The sequence below is a fragment of the Coprinopsis cinerea genome (genome assembly GCF_000182895.1).
Source record: "Coprinopsis cinerea okayama7#130 chromosome 1 map unlocalized cont3.1, whole genome shotgun sequence".
Taxonomy (NCBI): Eukaryota; Fungi; Basidiomycota; class Agaricomycetes; order Agaricales; family Psathyrellaceae; genus Coprinopsis; species Coprinopsis cinerea.
In genome coordinates, this window is record NW_003307544.1 from 3780066 (window position 1) to 3798284 (window position 18219).

At 51.8% G+C, this 18219-nt stretch overlaps 5 protein-coding genes across 5 annotated transcripts; 3 read left to right on the top strand and 2 right to left on the bottom strand.

The window, feature by feature from the left end:
• Nucleotides 1–57: 57 nt before the first annotated feature.
• On the top strand, nt 58–3383 carry CC1G_13783 (hypothetical protein; the record flags this gene model as incomplete). Its single annotated transcript, XM_002912205.1, has 11 exons — nt 58–110; nt 163–225; nt 276–477; nt 528–626; nt 679–688; nt 747–838; nt 927–1083; nt 1197–1436; nt 1593–1798; nt 1941–2072; nt 2316–3383. The coding sequence occupies 11 exons, from the start codon at nt 58–60 to the stop codon at nt 3381–3383; spliced, it is 2322 nt and encodes a 773-aa protein (XP_002912251.1).
• Nucleotides 3384–3734: 351 nt separating this feature from the next.
• Nucleotides 3735–6267, bottom strand: CC1G_10096 (leucine aminopeptidase). Its single transcript, XM_001829514.2, has 15 exons — nt 5929–6267; nt 5692–5867; nt 5610–5645; nt 5489–5558; nt 5188–5210; nt 5091–5134; nt 4846–5028; nt 4718–4789; nt 4596–4666; nt 4476–4542; nt 4369–4414; nt 4175–4300; nt 3977–4105; nt 3867–3919; nt 3735–3796 (listed from the first exon to the last, which is right to left on the bottom strand). The coding sequence occupies exons 1-15, from the start codon at nt 6245–6247 to the stop codon at nt 3754–3756; spliced, it is 1458 nt and encodes a 485-aa protein (XP_001829566.2). The 5' UTR covers nt 6248–6267; the 3' UTR covers nt 3735–3753.
• A 4079-nt stretch (nt 6268–10346) lies between these two features.
• CC1G_10097 (hypothetical protein) lies at nt 10347–10573 on the top strand (the record flags this gene model as incomplete). Its single annotated transcript, XM_001829515.1, has 2 exons — nt 10347–10428; nt 10506–10573. The coding sequence occupies 2 exons, from the start codon at nt 10347–10349 to the stop codon at nt 10571–10573; spliced, it is 150 nt and encodes a 49-aa protein (XP_001829567.1).
• Nucleotides 10574–12523: 1950 nt separating this feature from the next.
• CC1G_10098 (hypothetical protein) lies at nt 12524–13826 on the bottom strand (the record flags this gene model as incomplete). Its single annotated transcript, XM_001829516.2, has 4 exons — nt 12524–12808; nt 12937–13545; nt 13599–13709; nt 13767–13826. The coding sequence occupies 4 exons, from the start codon at nt 13824–13826 to the stop codon at nt 12524–12526; spliced, it is 1065 nt and encodes a 354-aa protein (XP_001829568.2).
• Nucleotides 13827–14017: 191 nt separating this feature from the next.
• On the top strand, nt 14018–17921 carry CC1G_10099 (DUF726 domain-containing protein; the record flags this gene model as incomplete). Its single annotated transcript, XM_001829517.2, has 5 exons — nt 14018–14573; nt 14628–15561; nt 15619–15836; nt 15908–16425; nt 16491–17921. 5 exons carry the CDS (start codon nt 14018–14020, stop codon nt 17919–17921), a joined length of 3657 nt encoding a protein of 1218 aa, XP_001829569.2.
• Nucleotides 17922–18219: the final 298 nt, after the last annotated feature.

An 18219-nucleotide genomic window follows, 5' to 3' on the forward strand; every position in this document is an offset into this window, starting at 1 on the left:
GACTTTGAGCCAAGGGGAAGCATACCAAAAGAGACTGTTTACAGAAGTCTTCCGCCAATGTCGCAAGCTACTCAGCTTTGTGACCGGTATCTTAGCCACAGCAAGTATCTGTGGGTTATCTTCTACCTCGTACTGTATTAGATCTGACTTCTCTGCCTCCAGTTATGCTGCTATACCCCGGACGGAATTATACGATGACATATTGGCAGCCGTTTACCAAGCTCAGTGCGTCTTTCCGTTCGACACGATTTCTCCAGATGACTAATTAAGTTCAGTTCATACGAATCATTCCAAGTTCACCATTCTATGGCTCTTCTGTTCATTATTTTTGCTCTCGCTCTCCATTTCGACTCACAAGGGGGAGATGCGGAATACTACCGCCAGCGGGAGGCAGCAGGATACTATCAACTTGCGAGGACAACTCTAGGGTTTGCCTCCCCGGTTCGCGAGACAACAGTGGCCTCCATTCAGACCCTTGTAAGAACCTGCCTAACCACCCTGCCACCAGTCGCTGATCGCCTCTTCAGATCCACATGGCTCAATACCTCGACTTGTGCGACTGGGAATCGTCAGGGTCCGCTTCGTCGTGGTTGTATGTTGGCCAGGCGGTGAGGCTTGGGCTCAGTGTCAGTGTTCCCCTTTCTCCAAGTCGAAGTTGCATCTGAACTGTACCTTTAGATGGGTTTGAGTACGTGAAATCCCGACACCCACCCATGCATTGGCTTTATACCAATTCCCTGTTCCAGATTTGAACCCCGCCAGATGGAGACTTCCAGAATCCGATACCAACAAACGGAAACGTGTATTCTGGCAACTCTTCGTTTCTGATACATGGACTGTGGGTAGCGATCTATCCTATTATCCATCGCATCTCCTAGCGCTGGTGTAGTTCGGGTTACTGACGTCGGCGCCTGATATGTATACAGAGCTTCTACTTCGGGCGCCCTCCGAGCATATCGCCCAACTACATTGACTGTCCCGTTCCCGACGGAATCGAGCTCGCCAAGCAGGCAGCTGCGTCATCCACAGCAGCGTCCACGAGCACCACTGGATTCGAACACTCAACTGGCTCACACACAGACTGTAAGCGCTCGAGTACACGATTCCCTGATCTGTGACTCTGACTACCTTGTTCCTCTGCTTCCTGATTGTCCACTTGCTTTCTTCCTGTTTCTTCGTCGCGCTGATGAATTCAGTCCAAACATGGATTTATCGATTTACAACCCTCATGCATTTCGTCATGTCGTCGGGTATGGGACCGAAACAACCAGCGTCGTATTCTGCGATATTGGACTTGGATCGCCAGATTCGTGATTTCCCAGTCCCTGCCGTATGGCGCACAGCCGTCGTTGGTAGTCCGGATGAGCGGGAACAACAAGCTATCACGACGGAAACCTACTTCCATCGGTGGGCGGTTCTGGCCAGTCAAGAAACAAGTGCGTATCCTTGTTGGTTATCTCGTCTATCTCGAATTGCCCTTCTCCATCCGTTGTACTTTCCGTTCTCCCGTTTCTCCGTTCTCCCTACAGTACATTCTACCTGGTTTCTTTTACCTTGAATATGAACACCGACTGAATGCTTGTCTTTTTCAGTCCTGTTGAATCTCCATCGAGCCTACTTCGCCCAAGCTTTGTACGAAAACAGTCACGACTTACAAGAGCATCGATACATTCCATCTGTGGTGGCCATCTACCGATCCTCATGGAGAATCGTTACCGGACTACAACTCACCTGGGAACGCGCTTCCGATGTCATACAACGCGTCAACCTGCCCTGGTCTCAAGCTCTCTCTGCGGCGGTGAGTGCTACTACCTACCTCCCCCCCTTCGCATCTCCACTTCGCAAAAAACAAACAAACACCCACATGAAACACCGCGCCCAACTAGCCGCTTATAGGTGATCGCGTTACTAACGAGCTTTTTTCTATTTGGCTATGATAGATCGTGATGTGTCTCCTTATAACGCGAGCGCCTTCATCGCATTTAGTAACGCCCGCACTTGACAAACTCGGTCAACTGGTTGGGTTGTTTCATGCGGCTTCTCCTTCGTGTCGGTTCGCCGAAAACCTCCTAGTATGTGTATATTGTGCCCCCTTTCGCGTTGTACGGACTTTACTGACTGACTGATTTGTGATTAACCTCCGACCCCACTCCATCCCATCTTACCATTCTGCATTTATCATTCATTCCAAACCTCGAAAAACTTTTGAATCTGTTTTCGATTTGGTTTTTGGGTTTTGCTTGGACGCATTCCCCGAATGCCCGCCATGATATCTCATGTCACTGCATGCACACCCCGATCGGAATACTTTGTAGCCGACGATTCAGAGGCTTCATAACAAGGCCTGCGAGTCTGTCAACCCTCCATTACCCCGCTACCAACCCACCGCCCCCGCATACGAGTCGAGCATCACCCAAGCTGAACTGGACCGGCTGAGCGGAAGGACGTACTTGTTCTCCGAAGCTGATAGTTCTGCTCATATAGGCTCCTCTTCGCCAACGACGTCTTCTCCACACTTGACTTCTTCTCCTTCTTCTTCCATCTCTTGTGGTCCTGCACAGATGCAACGTGGTGAAGATAAACCTCGTCGGCCTTCGTCGAGGAGTAGTGGCAAGTCGTCCACGACCGCTGCTTCCACAGGCACACCTTCGTCGAGTCTGAACCTCGACTCTTTGCATCAGGTCTTGGTTGAAGACTTGAAGGACTACGGTCGACGCGCGACTGTGCCTACCGTCCAAACCCTCAACGACGGGGTAGTAGGGTCTGGCAGTCGAGGCACGTCACCTCAGTCCACACCCACCGACGCGGGCGTTCGAAACGGCAGTCCAGGAGGATCTCGCTCGTCGGATTACATGTCCTCCCGAGGCAGCGGCCATCATGCTGGCCACCCCCCAAGTTCTGCTCCACCTTCCATGTCTACTACTAGTAGTACCTCCATGGATCCAATAGTCGGACATCACCTACCTCCTTCTCACCACGGGCATCATCTTGTTCCTGCTAGTCAGTACCAGCAACAGCAACAGCAACAACAACAACCTCCGTACTATTCTTCCGGAGGGCATGTGAGTGCTACGGGACATATGCCCCTCGCTCCTCCACCTCCTCCGCCCATCCATCATCCTCCTCCGGCGTATCTACCTCCGAGTGGTGGACACCAAGGCGTGCCTCACCACAGCATGACGAGGCCACCCTCCATGGACACTGTCCCTCCCTTTCCTGGCACCGATCCCACTTATGGAGTATACAACTCGAACGGTGTCACCCCGCCCGCCAACGGTGACCGCAAGTACGCTACACTCACAAACTGTATGCCCGGCTTCAACCCTACCATTGAGGGATTGGACGCTTCCTGGCAATCGCTCGTCGAACAATTAGGATACTAATCGACAAAGTAATCAATGCGATGAATGTTAACCCTCAACGTCAATTCTTGTATTCTAACATGTGCCTTTGTGCTTCCATCTCTGTTGGTCTTACTCGTTTGTAGTCATCCATCTGTCCAGTATTTGTATGCCAGCCAGTGATCAAGTCGTATTCTATACCCCATGAAATGAACCGTCTTGCACCTCAAATGCTACGCAATGCGCCAGAGATCCTCGAATTATCCAAAAAGGTTATAATTTCAGTATGATACACATTGCAGGTTAGTCACTATGACGGTTTCCAGCTCCAGAACACTATGCGCGATATATCATCAATCACTCCTTCCATCGGAGAGACCTCTCGGAACAAAATCAAAGCCGACATTTGCAATTAAGCGCTGTTGGCGAGTCGGCGAGTGAACTCGACGAGGGCCCTACAAGAATAACAAGGAAGCGGAAGATCAGAAGATGACCATTGAGACGAATCCACAGTCAAACACCCACCTGACAGGTCGCCCAGTCATGCCCTTATCCTGGTAAGGAGAAGGTCGAGTGGCCTACAAACGCAGTGATGAGATCCACATGCAGCCGTGCACAATGAAAGGACTTCGTACCTCCATGGAACCAGCGATATCAAGGTGAGCCCACTTGATGGTAGGCTCTCCTTCCTTGGGCTCCAATCCGTTAACGAAGGGCTTCAAGAACAAGGCGGCGGTAGCGCTTCCGGCAGGTCGTCCACCAGTCTATTCGTAGCAAAGAACAAACCATCAGTCAATCCCTCGCCCAAGTATACAAACGCTCTCCACACATACGTTCTGCAAGTCGGCATTCGAAGAGTGGATCTGAGGTCCAAACTCATCGTCGAGGGGCATTCTCCACATCCTGTCGTGCTCGATTTGGCCGGCTTCGTAGAGTTGTTGCCACAATTCATCGGAGGACTAGAAGCGAGAGGGGGCGGGCCTGTCAACACCGGATGTTCTACGATGAATTTGGGTAAATGACTTACAGCAAAGACGCCGGAGTAGACCTCTCCGAGGGCGATGACCATGGCACTGTAGGTAGACGTTAATCAATGAGGGATTGGCCCTCTGCTCAGACGAGGTTTGGACTCACCCAGTCAAGGTGGCAACGTCGATCAAAGTGTGAGGCTTGTACTCAGTCGAGGTGTAGTAGATGGCATCTGTAGCATTGTAATTAGTTGCCGTATTGTACGCTCCTTCGGAGAACCCGTACCGGAGAGAACGAGGCGACCCTCAGCATCAGTGTTATCGACCTCGACGGACTTGCCGTTCATGGCATAGATGCTACGCAGTTGTAAGTAAACTGTGCTGAACGTTGCAAGGGGAACTACTCACATATCACCGGGCTTGGTAGCGCTGGGGCCTGGCATGTTCTCCGTCAAAGGAGTAGTGACAACCAAGTTGATGCTGAAATGGGGGAGAGGATTAGGTGAAGGACTTGAATCGGGGAAGTGATGACATACGGGAGTTGGAGCTTGGCGATAGCAAGCGCAGCAGAGACGACGGTAGCAGCACCGCCCATGTCTCCCCTCATCAACTTCATGCCAGCGCCGGGCTTCAAGCTGATTCCTCCAGTGTCGAAGGTGATACCCTTGCCAACAAAGGCAAGAGGCTGAGCGTTCTTGTCAGCAGCACCCTTGTAGTGGCTGATCGCAGGTTAGTATACGACTACGACAATGAGCTAGGGGATTCCTCACATTTCCAGAACTTGGCTGGTTCTGAGGTTCCACGGGTGACAGACAAGAAGACGTTCTACAAGGAGCAAGGTGAGCCATTATTCTCAATTTGCTTTATGGACCACTTACCATTCCCTTCTCAGCAGCCCATGCTAAGTTTACAATCAGTACAACGATCTCCCGAAGAGCATAGCAAAAATAGGGAACGAAAGACAAGGCGGTCCTGCGCTATTCCAGACTGCATTTCCGTTACAGCAGAACTATGTCCGCGCCATATGGCATCAAAAAAAGGCATCCGCATGGAACCGCGACTTCGCAGTCGAGGGCAGCAAGATCCGTGAGGCAAACTCGGGAAGCAGGATCGAAGAACCGACATAGCCGGATGACGATGTGACGAGTACCATGCAGGTCAAGGATTCCAAAAACTCACCCTCGTCTCGCACAATGATTTCGACGTTGGGGATGCCAGCAAACTCTTGCTTGACACGTTCGGTGAAGAGCTGCAGGAGTATTAGTGGACGATTCCTGGCTATAAGGAGAATGAAACTGACAGTAGGGGTCATCATGTTGGCGGGGTATTCCATCAACTACAAAACATCAGTTTCGGGTCGAGTGACAAAGGTCGTGACGCACAGTCCTAGCAAGGTTCTGGGACTCGGCGTAGATGACACCGCGGTCCCATTCTTTTGAAGCTTCGATGGGCGAGAACTGGAGCTTGGGTGGGATGGGCTCCTTGAGGTTGGGGTCGAAAGGCGAAGGGGGAGAAGTCTTGAGGGTGAACTTGTACAAGGCCAAGTGAGCAGCGACAGCTACACGTTGGTCTGTCAGAAGCTTGCTCTTATCGATGGAATGTTACGTTACTGCACTCACCAGCAGCATGGGGGTCCAAAGACGCGTCAATGGCAACGTCCTTGACGCCGTCGTAGCCCTTGAGGTCCTTGACAGCGCTACCGACAGCCTTCCTGACGATCTCTCGCTTGACCTCTGCAGGCTTGCTGGCAAAGCCTTCGCCCAAAGAGACGACCGAGGTTGTCTTTGACTCGGGGGTGTTGTAGAAGGTCCTGGCGGTGCCCGCCTTTGGTGGTTTTTCGCCAGAAGGGGTCAGAGCCCAGAGCTTGGCTGGGTCGACGCCAGCAACCGACTTTGCTGAGGCCTGGTGGTCAAAGGGAACGACGATTGCGGACGACATTGGACGGGCGAGAAAACGGGATCGTGATGGTTGGAGTCGAAGAGATAATCGCGACAGCATTTCTGGATCTGGAAAACCGCAATTTAGTCACGGCTCAACCCATTCACGAGTCTTCGATTCCATATGACCAAACCTTAACCTTAGTCATCCACAGCAAAGATAGGGGATCTCTTCCCCTTTCGAGACCTACCGAGAGTCTTCAGGCAAAGCATATTCCGTGAAGCTCCGAGGCAGATAGTTAAGCGAGAAAAGGGAGAAGTCGCTACATAGTTAACATCTCTGCTCAGATGTCGAAGGGCTCGATACTCGCCGGAGTCATTGACAAAGACATGGTCTCTCGCAAGATCACTCACCCATTCACCACACTCTAAGCTTCAAGCTTCAGGATTCAGAATTTTCTGTGGTATTGAGAGGGAGATCGTACCAGGGTATCATCCATTCGTACTACCACATCGGAAGCAGGGAGAGAGCCCGTTATAAATAGGCGCCCGTCGTGGCTGACCTGTTCGAGAGAAGGCTTCGGAACCTGTAATTCCGATTCAGCTCCCATAGGCTTCACGAACTTGGTAGCATCCGCGGTGCTTCGCAACACAATGACCTTTTGACCTCCATCACTCAGTTTTTCTACGATCGCATTTGTCAAACGTGCCGGGCGCTAAAAAATAAGCGACACATCACTATGGGGGCTGGCGGAAATCATTAATATCCTTCAGGCTTCCAATCTCACCTGGCTACCGCGATGACCATGTTATCTGAATCGGTTTCTGTGGCTCTTCCCTGAGACCAATCACCCATGTATACCGTATTCTCTAAGGAAAGAATCGCCTAGGATACCATTCCCTGAACTTAGAACAAATGATGGTCTCTATTTATCCGAATTCCTCCCATTCTATGTACATCTTTCTCGCGTGTTAGGTCCACTACGAAGGTACAGATGTATCAGGATGAATTAAATTTCTCAACATCGAAATCCCAACTTGGTGCAAGGAATTTGCGGATACATACCAGCATATTCCACTGTTAATCGTCTAGTAACTCCAAGTAAACTGACAGGAGAGCTGTTTTTATAACTGAAAAGGACATGATACCCATTAAATATGTACCAAGGCCAAGGTGTATCAGGATCATCCGAAGGTACAGGTGTACCAGGATGAAATAAGTAATCATTCAACCCGGTCAAGGAAGACTCGCAGCGCGCACGACGGCACGGCGGCACGAGCCATGTACTTATTTCACGGATACCCTAAGTAGCGCAGTAGTAGGGTATATATCTCTGGAAATCAAGGGTTAGAGGCCTTGGAGTTGACAACTCTGTCGCTGTCCACGATCTCAAAAACTTGGGGATGAGTACGGCAAAAAGACATGCTACTCGAGCGAGTATTTGAGGAATGTCCGAAGTGACTGGGTCAGGGGGAAATGGCAAGCCCAGACACCCAAGTAATTCGAAGGGGGCGAGTCTTTCGTAGTCTCCCATGACTATTTAAATGCATTAACCACCCATTTTCCCTGCTGACCATTATTATGGCTCTTTCGTCTCCTACACCCTAGTATTCAGCAAGCTACATTGCTTATAGTAGGTGAGAAGCAGAGGAAAAGGGACGTGGGTGGATGCTGAGCTCGAGGGGTCCCTGGATAAACATACTCACTGGGGTGGCACCTATCGGTATATATTATTACATTTACTTTATGTTTTTGATTTAAAACAGTCCTTTCTGGCTACCTACAGTGAGTTACTGAGCGATGGCAGCGGCGTGGGCTATGTAGGGGCGAATTACTTCACCGAGCCCGCGCGGGAGTTCGAAGTTGATGGATGAATCCATCCTGATACATCTGTACCTTCGTAGTCCACTTTTTTAATTGAACTTCGAGCATTTGATCAACTTGAAGACCTTCAACGAGTTAAAAAGAGCTTCTTGACCTCGTAGGCAGTGCGATAGACACGGCGATTCAATTCACTTGACACTGACCTCTTTTCAATCCATATTTGGGTCGTCTCTACTAGATTGATGTGTTTCGAGACCAAAAATCATCCTGATAATCAACGGAGCTGGATAGGGGCAACTGGGTGGTGATAGCGAGGAGAGATTCTTCTATTCTTCCAAGTGCCGACGTTTGGACTTTGGAGTGCTGATCGAGGGTCGAGCCTCGACGAGAGGTTGCCTTGTAAGGTAAGATCGTCACCCTGTTTGACAGGTCTTTGACGTTGAAACGTTGAAGGCGTGGACTTAAACACCTCGAACCTGCCCTTGGGCCATGTGGGATGCTCATTTACAGTTCCACTGACGTTTGGAGCATGAAAGTCGGTATAATCCAGAAGACCTTTGGTACATGGCGACTAAATTGGGAGGATTCAAGGAGGGTTTGTGCGGCCTTATCTCATCTCGATTCGGTCAGCCGCTGTGAGCCGCTGGCTCACACTCATATTCAGAAGGACTGGAATTTCGCACTCGCTACCCCGTTCCATAAGATTAAGAATTGCACTGAGAGACGGGGTAGATGGTTAACCGGGAGCCGGCGCTGAGAAGCACCATTTACATCTAAATTTGCACCACCAGCAATGTTATTTACTAACATCCACGTTCTAACTATGTACCACCCTGTTTCTAATTTCACGCTTGCAACCTTTATTTAGCCAAAGCGGACTCCATTCACCCTACTTTAACTTATGTCGAGAGCCATAATTAAACTGAACAGTCGACATGTCAAGGTCCAGCGGGCCCGTACTTTGACCGTAATTATCGTCGAGACTCGAGCGCTAAGTCCACTCGCTTTATTGCCCATGACAGACCTCTCAGGTACATATTAGCCGTCACTTATTAGGGCTTAATGACCTCAGGGTATAGCGATCAGGGCGCCCCTCGAGCTCACGTCTTGACTACATTGGAGTCATGATGATCGTAATTATAGGCGCTTGGAGAGAGAGGGGAAGGGGAATACCTGAATGGAGAGTCTTACCAGAGCTCAGAGCTCAATGCTTCTAGAATCTATATCTGTCACTGGCTTATTCTCGGAATCATAGAAATGAAATCTGGTTATGCTTATTTGCGTGCGCACGACGGCAACTGGTAAGTATGCCACCGAAGTCCTTTTCCATCGGTTGATTAGGTTTCTCCCGTCGAGTCTTCTTTCTTCGTCTATATATACAGGCACTTATCAACTTGTCCAAGTGAGCTCCTGGCTATGCTTACACAGTAGACGAACTGAGATGGTGCCTAGGGTTCTGTGATCCCCGAAAAGGATATTCCCAGAATAAGGTTCCCAATACACACCCTGAATGAGCATTGAACCCGAATGAACCTCACGGAAATAAGTAAGTACGTCCTCGTCCCTCGAGGGTGCTATAGTATTTACGTACGTGTGGGCATAGAAAGACCGAGTAATTACAATTTATAATTGAACAGGAACATCTTTGGAGATATTTAGGCTACATAGTAAGGATGGAGGATGGCAGGCCTTACGTAGTAAGGTTAATTACCGCTGATTGGACATTGTCAACGTCTGCGGCATAGGTCGGTCGTTACGTCGGCAGGTAAGCGGGTAGACTCCGAAGGACTCCAGTTGGCGCAAAATGGGCTCAACGAGTCTCCGACTCTACCGCCACTTGAAGGACCAGAACTGCCGCACAACACGCGAGGACGGAGGGAAATGGCAACGACGATAAATGGCAGCAATCGGCAACCTGCGCGATCTCAATCTTCGAAATGTCGAGGCTTCTGAAATCCTGATTCCTCAAGTCGGACTCAAGTTCATCATCATGTTTCATGAGTACTACTTAGTGTTCAAAGCCACGCGGTGAAGAACACCGCGAAACTCATGTTTGGGAATAATTTACAAGACCAAGTGCTTCTTTGATTTTATCATATCAGTTGTGACTTATTGTCCTTGGAATCTGGGAAGGTTGCCAGTGTCAGGATATATGGAAGAGATCTAAATCTGGCCATGGTATGAAACTGAAGTATAAAAGGGCTGAGAAGATCTCCGGGATGGGCGTGCTGCTGCAAACAATTTGAAAGCTCTTCACTGTACCTTGACGAGACTCGACTTCGAGACACTACGCGCTCACATCTTACGGATATCGACCACGTACCGGAAAAAGAAAATGACCAGACTCTCAGTCCTCTTCACCCTCTTCTTCGCCATCGTCTTCGTCGCCGCTGCTCCTGCTCCATCAAAGCTTGGAAGTGCGTACCAGTAAAATCTCCAACTCACTATTGAAATTTCAAATTCAACAGTTACTAACGTTTTTTGGCCGTGACAGTTGACGACGTCCTCGAGCGTGAAGACGCTAAATGGCTTCGGGTGGACCTCTCAGACGACGACTACTGAAATACATATATGATCAAGTAAGTAAACAGAGGATGCTGCTGTGTACTTGGTAGTTTTGGTGGTTTGCTGATCATGAGCCTGTAAAGGACCCTTCCTGCCTCCGAATATCATCGAGTGCACCACTAACATCGAGCCTTCTCCTCATCGATCATCCCCCATCCCCCCTAATCCAACACACCCAGCATCTCCCCAGCGACGCCCTAAGACTTGAACATAGATTGTACCCGTATTTATCCATCTGACGACCCTATGAGTTAACGATTAGCATTCGCGCCCGCAGTATTCCGTATGTACAGTATGTACTAAGCCCACCAATGGACGTTCAACCGGCGTTCAACTCCCATCGACCCTTTTCCCGAAGTATTCTCGAGACTCCTCGTGTCTGAGAAAACATTGGCGGGACTTACCGTTTCATTGTTCCATACGCATAGTCCGGTAAGTCGCCGGTTGGAACTTGGGAATTCGAATTTCCTTTAAAGAACTCCCGTCCTTGAAGCTGACCTTGTCGCTGCTGCCTCGATGCTTGAATATTGCTCCTTATTCGCTTTCGCCGTTACATACCGAAGTGTTCCCTGCGCGGTTCACAACACGAGGCTGTGAGAGGATGTGTTAACTGCCCTTCCACTCTCCACCCTGCACGAGGTAAAAACGTGAAACGAGTTATGTATTAGTATCGTTCGTGTTAGTACTAGTATGCAGGGAGCGGGAAGATTGTGAGAAGAACTCCATGAATCGACCTGCACGAGGTAAAGCAAACACATACGTATCCGAGCGTACTGCATGCGAGTAAGTAACCCGGAGGCCTAGATGTTGGTTAGTACTTAAGTAGTAATCAGAAGGAAGAAAACGATCTGAATCAAAGGACCTAGTATACGAGTCTGAAACAAGGAAACGAATAAGAATCGAAGGCCCTTACAAGCGTTTTTCCGTAAGGAACAAAGACCGACTCATGTCTCTGTGCATCTAAGTACAAGATGAAAGGGCTCCGGCACAATTTCGTCTTTGCCTTCACACTGGTATGTCCCGAGGAAGAGAACGAGCAGGCAGGGTGTGTGCACATTTGCGCGTCAGTGGCTGGAACTTGAAGCAGACTCGGAGTGGGACCTTGGATTCAGCCGCAGCCGCAGCCGTAACCTGGTGGGATTGCGCGTTAGTACTACGCAATCTGGAAGATCGGCCGTTAGAACTGCCCCAGAGAATTTTGGATACCACATACCAATAACATGAAAACGAAAAACGAAAAACCAGGAAGAAAATCGGGGTTGTAACTTGTTCCACAGGCGGGCTTCGCAACGACGAGGCTGTGAGAGGAACATACCCCTCCACCCTGCACGAGGTAAACGCGAAATCAAACAGTGAAACGAGTTTCTGCTAGGTCGTGTTAGTAAAGTGTTAGTCAAGTAAGTAACCAGGATTGGGTGATAGTTAGCAGTTACTAGGATCGGGGTGTTAGTAGTAAGCAAGTACGGGAGAGATCGATAACTGCTAAGACAATGCCACAGATCTCGAGCAAGTGGAGCACGAAGCTCGAAACGAGTGGTGCCTGAACAGAAGTTCGAACCTCTGAGTACAGTAACCCATTCGATTTGGTTTCGGCTTGGAACTTGGCCAGTGAACTTCGCAAGCGCTGTGATGCGATATGATGCCTGTCATGGGCCCGGATGACCGGTGAACGTGAACGTTGAACGCGAGCGCTGGGATCATGGACTATAAGACCTTTGAGACTCAGAGAAGCCAAAGCCAGCTGTTGGAACTTGTACTCCTGCTCCCGAGCCCGAATAGAACAACCCAGCTGCTGCGCCAGATTGGCAAGTGGAGTTCCAAGTCGTATGTAGTGCGTGATCATCATTGTATCCTTGTAGGTAAGTGGTACAACAACAGCGGGAAGAGTGTCTCCGTTTCGTAGCGGTTACATACACCCACCTACCCGCCCGGAAACCGGATGGGGTGTCATAAGATAGAAGTCAAGGTCTCGGGCGAGGTAAGCCGTTGGATAGCCTCGTGAACCAGACAGGTAAGGTTCGAGTAGGGTTCCAGGGTGTTGATAGGTGCGTAAAGGATGTAGCTGGCTGGGAGCGAGGCGGGAGGTAGGGTAGTCTCGTGAACCAGACTGCAGTCGGAGTAAGGTAATCGGGAGGGGTGGTGCGCAGTTGAACGGATAGACGGGCGGCCCAGAACGGCTACGGTAAGGATAAACATCGCCTGAACGAAATCCCATTCCACTTGCTCAACCGCCTGGAGTAGGAATACCAAGCGTAGCGCGCTAATACATCAATCCCCACAAAAAGTCAGCGTCAGCTCAATCATTATCTCCCAATCTCAAACGGCACAGACGAACGAAAATGAAAGAAAGGAGAACTCACAATCTGGATATACGTAGATCGTTCCTGCGGCGGTAGGGCATTAATCTGTTCGGGCGTCATCGAGATAACCCGGTAAATGAGCGCTTTCTGGTCGTCGGGGATGGCAGCGAGAGTTTCAGCGAGGCCGGGTGGCATGGATGCAGCGGGTTGAGGCGCGGGGGTTGGTTGAGCATGTTGAGGCGGTGGGTACCCTTGTGCAGGAGGATGAGGAGGAGGATACCCGTGTCCATGACCATGCCCATGGCCATACGGAGCCCCCGGAGGCGGGTACTGTGCCGCCGGTGGTTGTTGTGGCGGAGGAGCACCATACCCATTCGACACCGGATACCCTCCATAAACAGCTTGTGGTGGGGGAGCTCCCATCGCGGGCGTCGGCGCGGGATGGGGCGGTGTGCCGGTTCGGTTGTAGGGGTTCGCGTAGGCGTTCTGCATGTGTGGTGGGACGGCTGAGATGGGTGTTCCCGTGGCGGGTGGTGGGTGGTGCACAGCGTGTGGGTGTGCGTGTGGGGGTATGTGCGGTGCTGTGGCCGGTGGGATTGCGTGCGCCTGCGCTGCAGGAGGTGCAGCGGCGGTCTGGGCGGCAGTTGCTTGGAATCCCGTTAATGTTTTCTGGAGACGTTGTTCAATTCCTGGGTATAGTAGGCCATGATATGAAGACTGACCTGAAAAACGTCGATGTTTATGGCATTCATTTGGACCATTAGACTTATCAACGCGTATGCAATCGCCGGTTGGCCATTCAGAATCGTTCTGGCCGCTGTGGGCGTCGTTTTCTGGTGTTACTGTTGAGGATTCCAACATCCATGGCATGTCCAGCGGATTTTACAGACCTTGAGGGTCAGAAGAAGCTCCAAGAGCTGTTCAGTCGGTAGATTCGATGCATTCGACATTGCGAAAAGAAAAATGTCGATTCGCAGTCGTAGTCGCGGTCCAGCGACTTGCTCGCCTCATCGGGAACAATGAAGGTTCGCCAAACAACACACAACCTGATCGCACCGCCACGCCATCCTGATTGGACGCCGGGTGCAACGACGAGCTAGTGGGATGTAGTCCGTCCGTCCGTCCGCCCGTTCGTAGCGAGATGCCCCCAGCTACCGTCCCACCACCATCTAAGAACGTATTCGACGACGACTTTGACGACGACGATGGTTGGCAAGACATGCCCATCGTCCGGGACGATGATCCCAACTGCGATCTCGACGAGGAGGACAAGCGCAAGTACCACTACCAGCCGTCGTCCAAGGTCAGCACCACCGCGAACGCCACGGGGAACCTCATAGACTTTGACGATGAAGGCAACGAGTGGCGGTCGAAGCTCGACCAGAACGAGCGGGAGTATACGAGGCTCCGTGTGCGCGAGGAGGACGAGGCTGATGAAGTCCATCTGCGCACCAAGTATTTGTTCGATGAGGATAAAGCAATGACGCCGCTCAACCAGATGCAGGCCACGAAGAACCTGCTCACCGAGGCGCAAAGGATCGCGTATGTCGGCCTGTGCTCGCTGACGAGCCGCGAGATGGTGCAGACGCTCAAGGCGACGAATCGCAAGGAGCTCAAATCCGCAGCGCAGCATATGGAATTGTGGATGCTCAAGATTATGGGTCGTCTATACTATCATATGGAACTCGAGACTCAAGGTGCGCAGACTCGGTTGTATTGTTGTTGAGCTAAATATAAATATCATTGGGCAGAACAGAAGATGATAGAGAGTCTGGCGGAACATGGTGTTCTGGCTTCGGACCTGGTCCCTGCGTTGATGACCACCCACACAGTTGCCAATCCAGAATACGACCCCGAAGAGGCTCGACGTCGAGCCGAGGAAGAGAGCAAAGGCGACGACGACGACGATGAATCCATCTCCGACCAGACACTAGTCAACGAACCCACAGCCTCACCCGACGATCCTAAAGACATCCCGCTCCCGACATCCCCGACAACACCCACCGCAACAACAACCGTCGACCCCACAACCGACAACACCCTCTCCCAGCCCGACAAAACCGTCCCCAAAGTCCTCCCACAGGGCTCCCAAACCGCGATGCCCGGCGTCTCCACCACCCTCAGCGCCGCCGACAAAGACGTCACCCTCGACATCCGCTGGACCGTCCTCTGCGATTTGTTCCTCATCCTGATAGCAGACAGCGTCTACGACGCCCGCTCACGCGTCCTCCTCGAGAACGTCGCCACCAAACTCGGATTGGGCTGGCTCGACGTTGTCAAATTCGAGAGCCGCGTTACCGAGGCTCTGGAGATCCAAGAAGACGTGGAGAGCCTCGAGCAACAGGAAATCGTGGATAACGTCCGGAAGGCTGGGAAGAAGAGACGGTATATGATGTTGGGTCTTGCGACGATTGGTGGAGGGTTGGTGATTGGCTTGTCGGCGGGGCTGCTGGCACCGGTTATTGGCGTGGGCCTCGCTGGTGCACTCGGGACTATCGGTGTTACTGGTACTGGCGCCTTCTTGGGCGGCACGGCTGGTGCAGCGGTGATTACGACCGGAGGTGTGCTCACTGGCGGCGGGATCGCAGCCAAGGGCATGGCTCGACGTACTCAGGAACTGCGCACATTCGAGATCCTCCCCCTGCACAACAACAAACGCGTCAACTGTATTCTGACTGTCCCTGGGTGAGCCAATCCCGTTGATCCCTGCGTTTCGAGAGTATGTACTGATGAAGGGGGCAGTTTCATGACGGGTTTGAACGATGACGTGCGGCTGCCGTTCAGCGTGCTTGATCCCATCGTCGGGGACGTGTTCAGCGTCCTTTGGGAACCCGACATGATCAGGGAGACCGGTAGCGCGCTCAAGATCCTCACCGGCGAAGTCCTCTCCCAGATCGGCATGACCGTTTTATCAGCCACAGTCATGACCGGTCTCGTCTCCGCTCTTCAATGGCCAATCAGTACGTCCCAAGTCCCCCTCACACCTCAATCTCCCCACCGTGAGGTATAATCTAACGACGCTACTTCCCAGTCCTTACGAAACTCGGCTACCTGATCGACAACCCCTGGAGCAACGCCCTCGACCGCGCAAAACTAGCAGGCAAAGTCCTCGCCGACACCCTCATCCAACGCCATCTCGGCGTGCGCCCAATATCCCTCATCGGCTTCTCCCTCGGCGCACGCGTGATCTACTACGCCCTCCTCGAACTCTCCCGCCAAAAGCAATACGGAATCGTCCAGGACGTCTTCCTCCTCGGTGCCACAGTGACGATGCCTCTAAGCAGCTGGCTCGAAACGCGTAGTGTTGTCTCGGGGCGATATGTGAACGCGTATGCGAGGAATGATTGGGTGCTTAATTATCTTTTTAGGGCTACGGCTGGGGGAGTGGGGACTGTTGCGGGGTTGAGGCCTGTGGAGGGTGTACCGGGGTTGGAGAATGTGGATGTTACGGATAAGATTGCGGGACATATGAGTTATAGGACTTTTATGCCCCTGATTTTGGATCAGTTGGGTTTCCCGGTTTTTTCGGATTATTTTGATGAGCCTGTGGTATGTATTTGTCTGCCTGGCTGTGTTTTTCTCTATGGCGGCCATTCTGATGGATTGCGTTACAGGAACCCGACTTTGAAGGCGACCGAGTAGTCGTTCACGAAGAAGAGGAGCAGAACAAGAAGAAGGGGTGGTTCTCCCGCAAGACTTCGTCCTCGGATAAACGCAAATCGGTTTCGAGGCCCCCGTCGTCGGCGTCGTGGGCGAACACGAACAACCAAGGTCCTACTGTTCCTGGTGTGAGCAAACCGCCTACGGTGGCTGGTGCGATGCAGCCTGGCGGTGAGGGGGAGGATGAGGACCTTCCTCCGAGGATGGAGAATGCGCATGGAACAACGACGACGTTGACGTCTTCGCCCAAGTCTACCTCTCAACCCCTCACCCAAGCTGCGGAGGCGGAATCTACAACCAGCAAGTCTGCACCAACGCCTCTCGACCTCTCCTCGTCCCATTCCTCATCCCCATCCCAAACCGCTTCCTCCAACACCCAATCCCCCTCGGACTCGACAGACGACTTGTCCCTCCCCAGCAAGCACGCCGGGTTCGATCTGGATGCTATACGCGATGCGGTGGAGGACGTGGTGAAGAGCCCGGATGGGCTGAAGGGTGCTTCCATCGCTGCTGCTGCTGGCGGGTTTGGGTCTTTTGGTGGTTCAGCGGCGTATATGGGTGGTTCGGGCTCTTCGTCGTCGTCGTATTTGGGTGGTTCACTTGGATATGGGCATCCGGCGAGACCGTCCTCTACGCCGCCTACAGCGGAGGGAGCACCGAGCGGGACCGGGAGGAGTGTGAGTTATGCGTATGGTGTGGAGTCTAGTAGCGGGATTGGGGGAAGTGGGAGTGGGATTGGAGTTGGAGGGAGTGGGATTGGGATTGGGGCACTTCGGAGTTCGGCTTCGCAGTTAAATCTCCGTGAGGCGTTTGGGAATCCGTTCGCGTCGTCTTCGTCTTCGTCTTTTGCTTCTTCTTCCACGTTACCGTCTTCCTCGTCAGGGTTGTCGTCGTCAGGATATCCGGGGGAGGATAGTACCTCCCTTCCGACACCCAGGGCGTCGACAAGGCAGTTGCCGGATGTTGGACATGGTGGCGGGTGGGGGACGAGTTCCTTTGGGTCGAGTTCGTTCGCGTCGAGTTCGTTTGGGTCGGGTTCGTTTGGGAGTACAGGGTTTGGAGGTTTCAACGCTGGGAGCAGTCTTAGCGGTAGCGGAATCGGGGGTGGACCTGGAGGTGGGATAGGCAATGGTCTGTCGTTTGGAGGTGCGGATGGGTCGATAAGTGCGGGGAGCGGACTGGGTTTGCCGAGTCGTGCTGCTGATGATGATCCATGGGTTGTTGGATCTAGTTCGAGTTCGAGTTCGAGTTTGGGTTTGGGTGGGTTTGGTGGAGGACTGGGTGGTTTGGGGAATGGTGGAAGTGGGTTTAGCAATGGAGGGTTTGGCACGACACCGAAGAGGAAGCCTACGGCTGATTCGTTGAATGCGAATCCTTGGTCGTAGCTCCTTCCGTGGTCAGGCCGCGTTGTTAGGAGTTGTTGGTGTTCATCATGTTTCTTCTGGTTCTTTGGTTTGCTTTATGGTTCCTCTCGCACCCTACTACATCTCCTCATCTTACATTACAGTAGACTACATGATAGCGTCTTTGTACAGTCCTTTTCCTTCTCCGATCCATCTTGTCTTTCGTTGTCTTTTTATACATTCATTCCGTCGTCGTTTGCATCCTATTTGGCATTTATGGCATATCACTCAAGCTTCAACTTGTACTCCTCTGACGTGCAACATCTAGGAGTTTTTTTCT

Bases quoted from the DNA above. Each gene is read 5' to 3' on its own strand.
- CC1G_10096 (XM_001829514.2), bottom strand. From the start codon at position 6,247: ATGTCGTCCGCAATCGTCGTTCCCTTTGACCACCAGGCCTCAGCAAAG. The intron at 5,646-5,691 runs GTGCGTCACGAC...GATGTTTTGTAG, and splicing joins CCCAGAACCTTGCTAGGACT to TTGATGGAATACCCCGCCAA. The intron at 4,415-4,475 runs GTGAGTCCAAAC...GTCTACCTACAG, and splicing joins GACGTTGCCACCTTGACTGG to TGCCATGGTCATCGCCCTCG.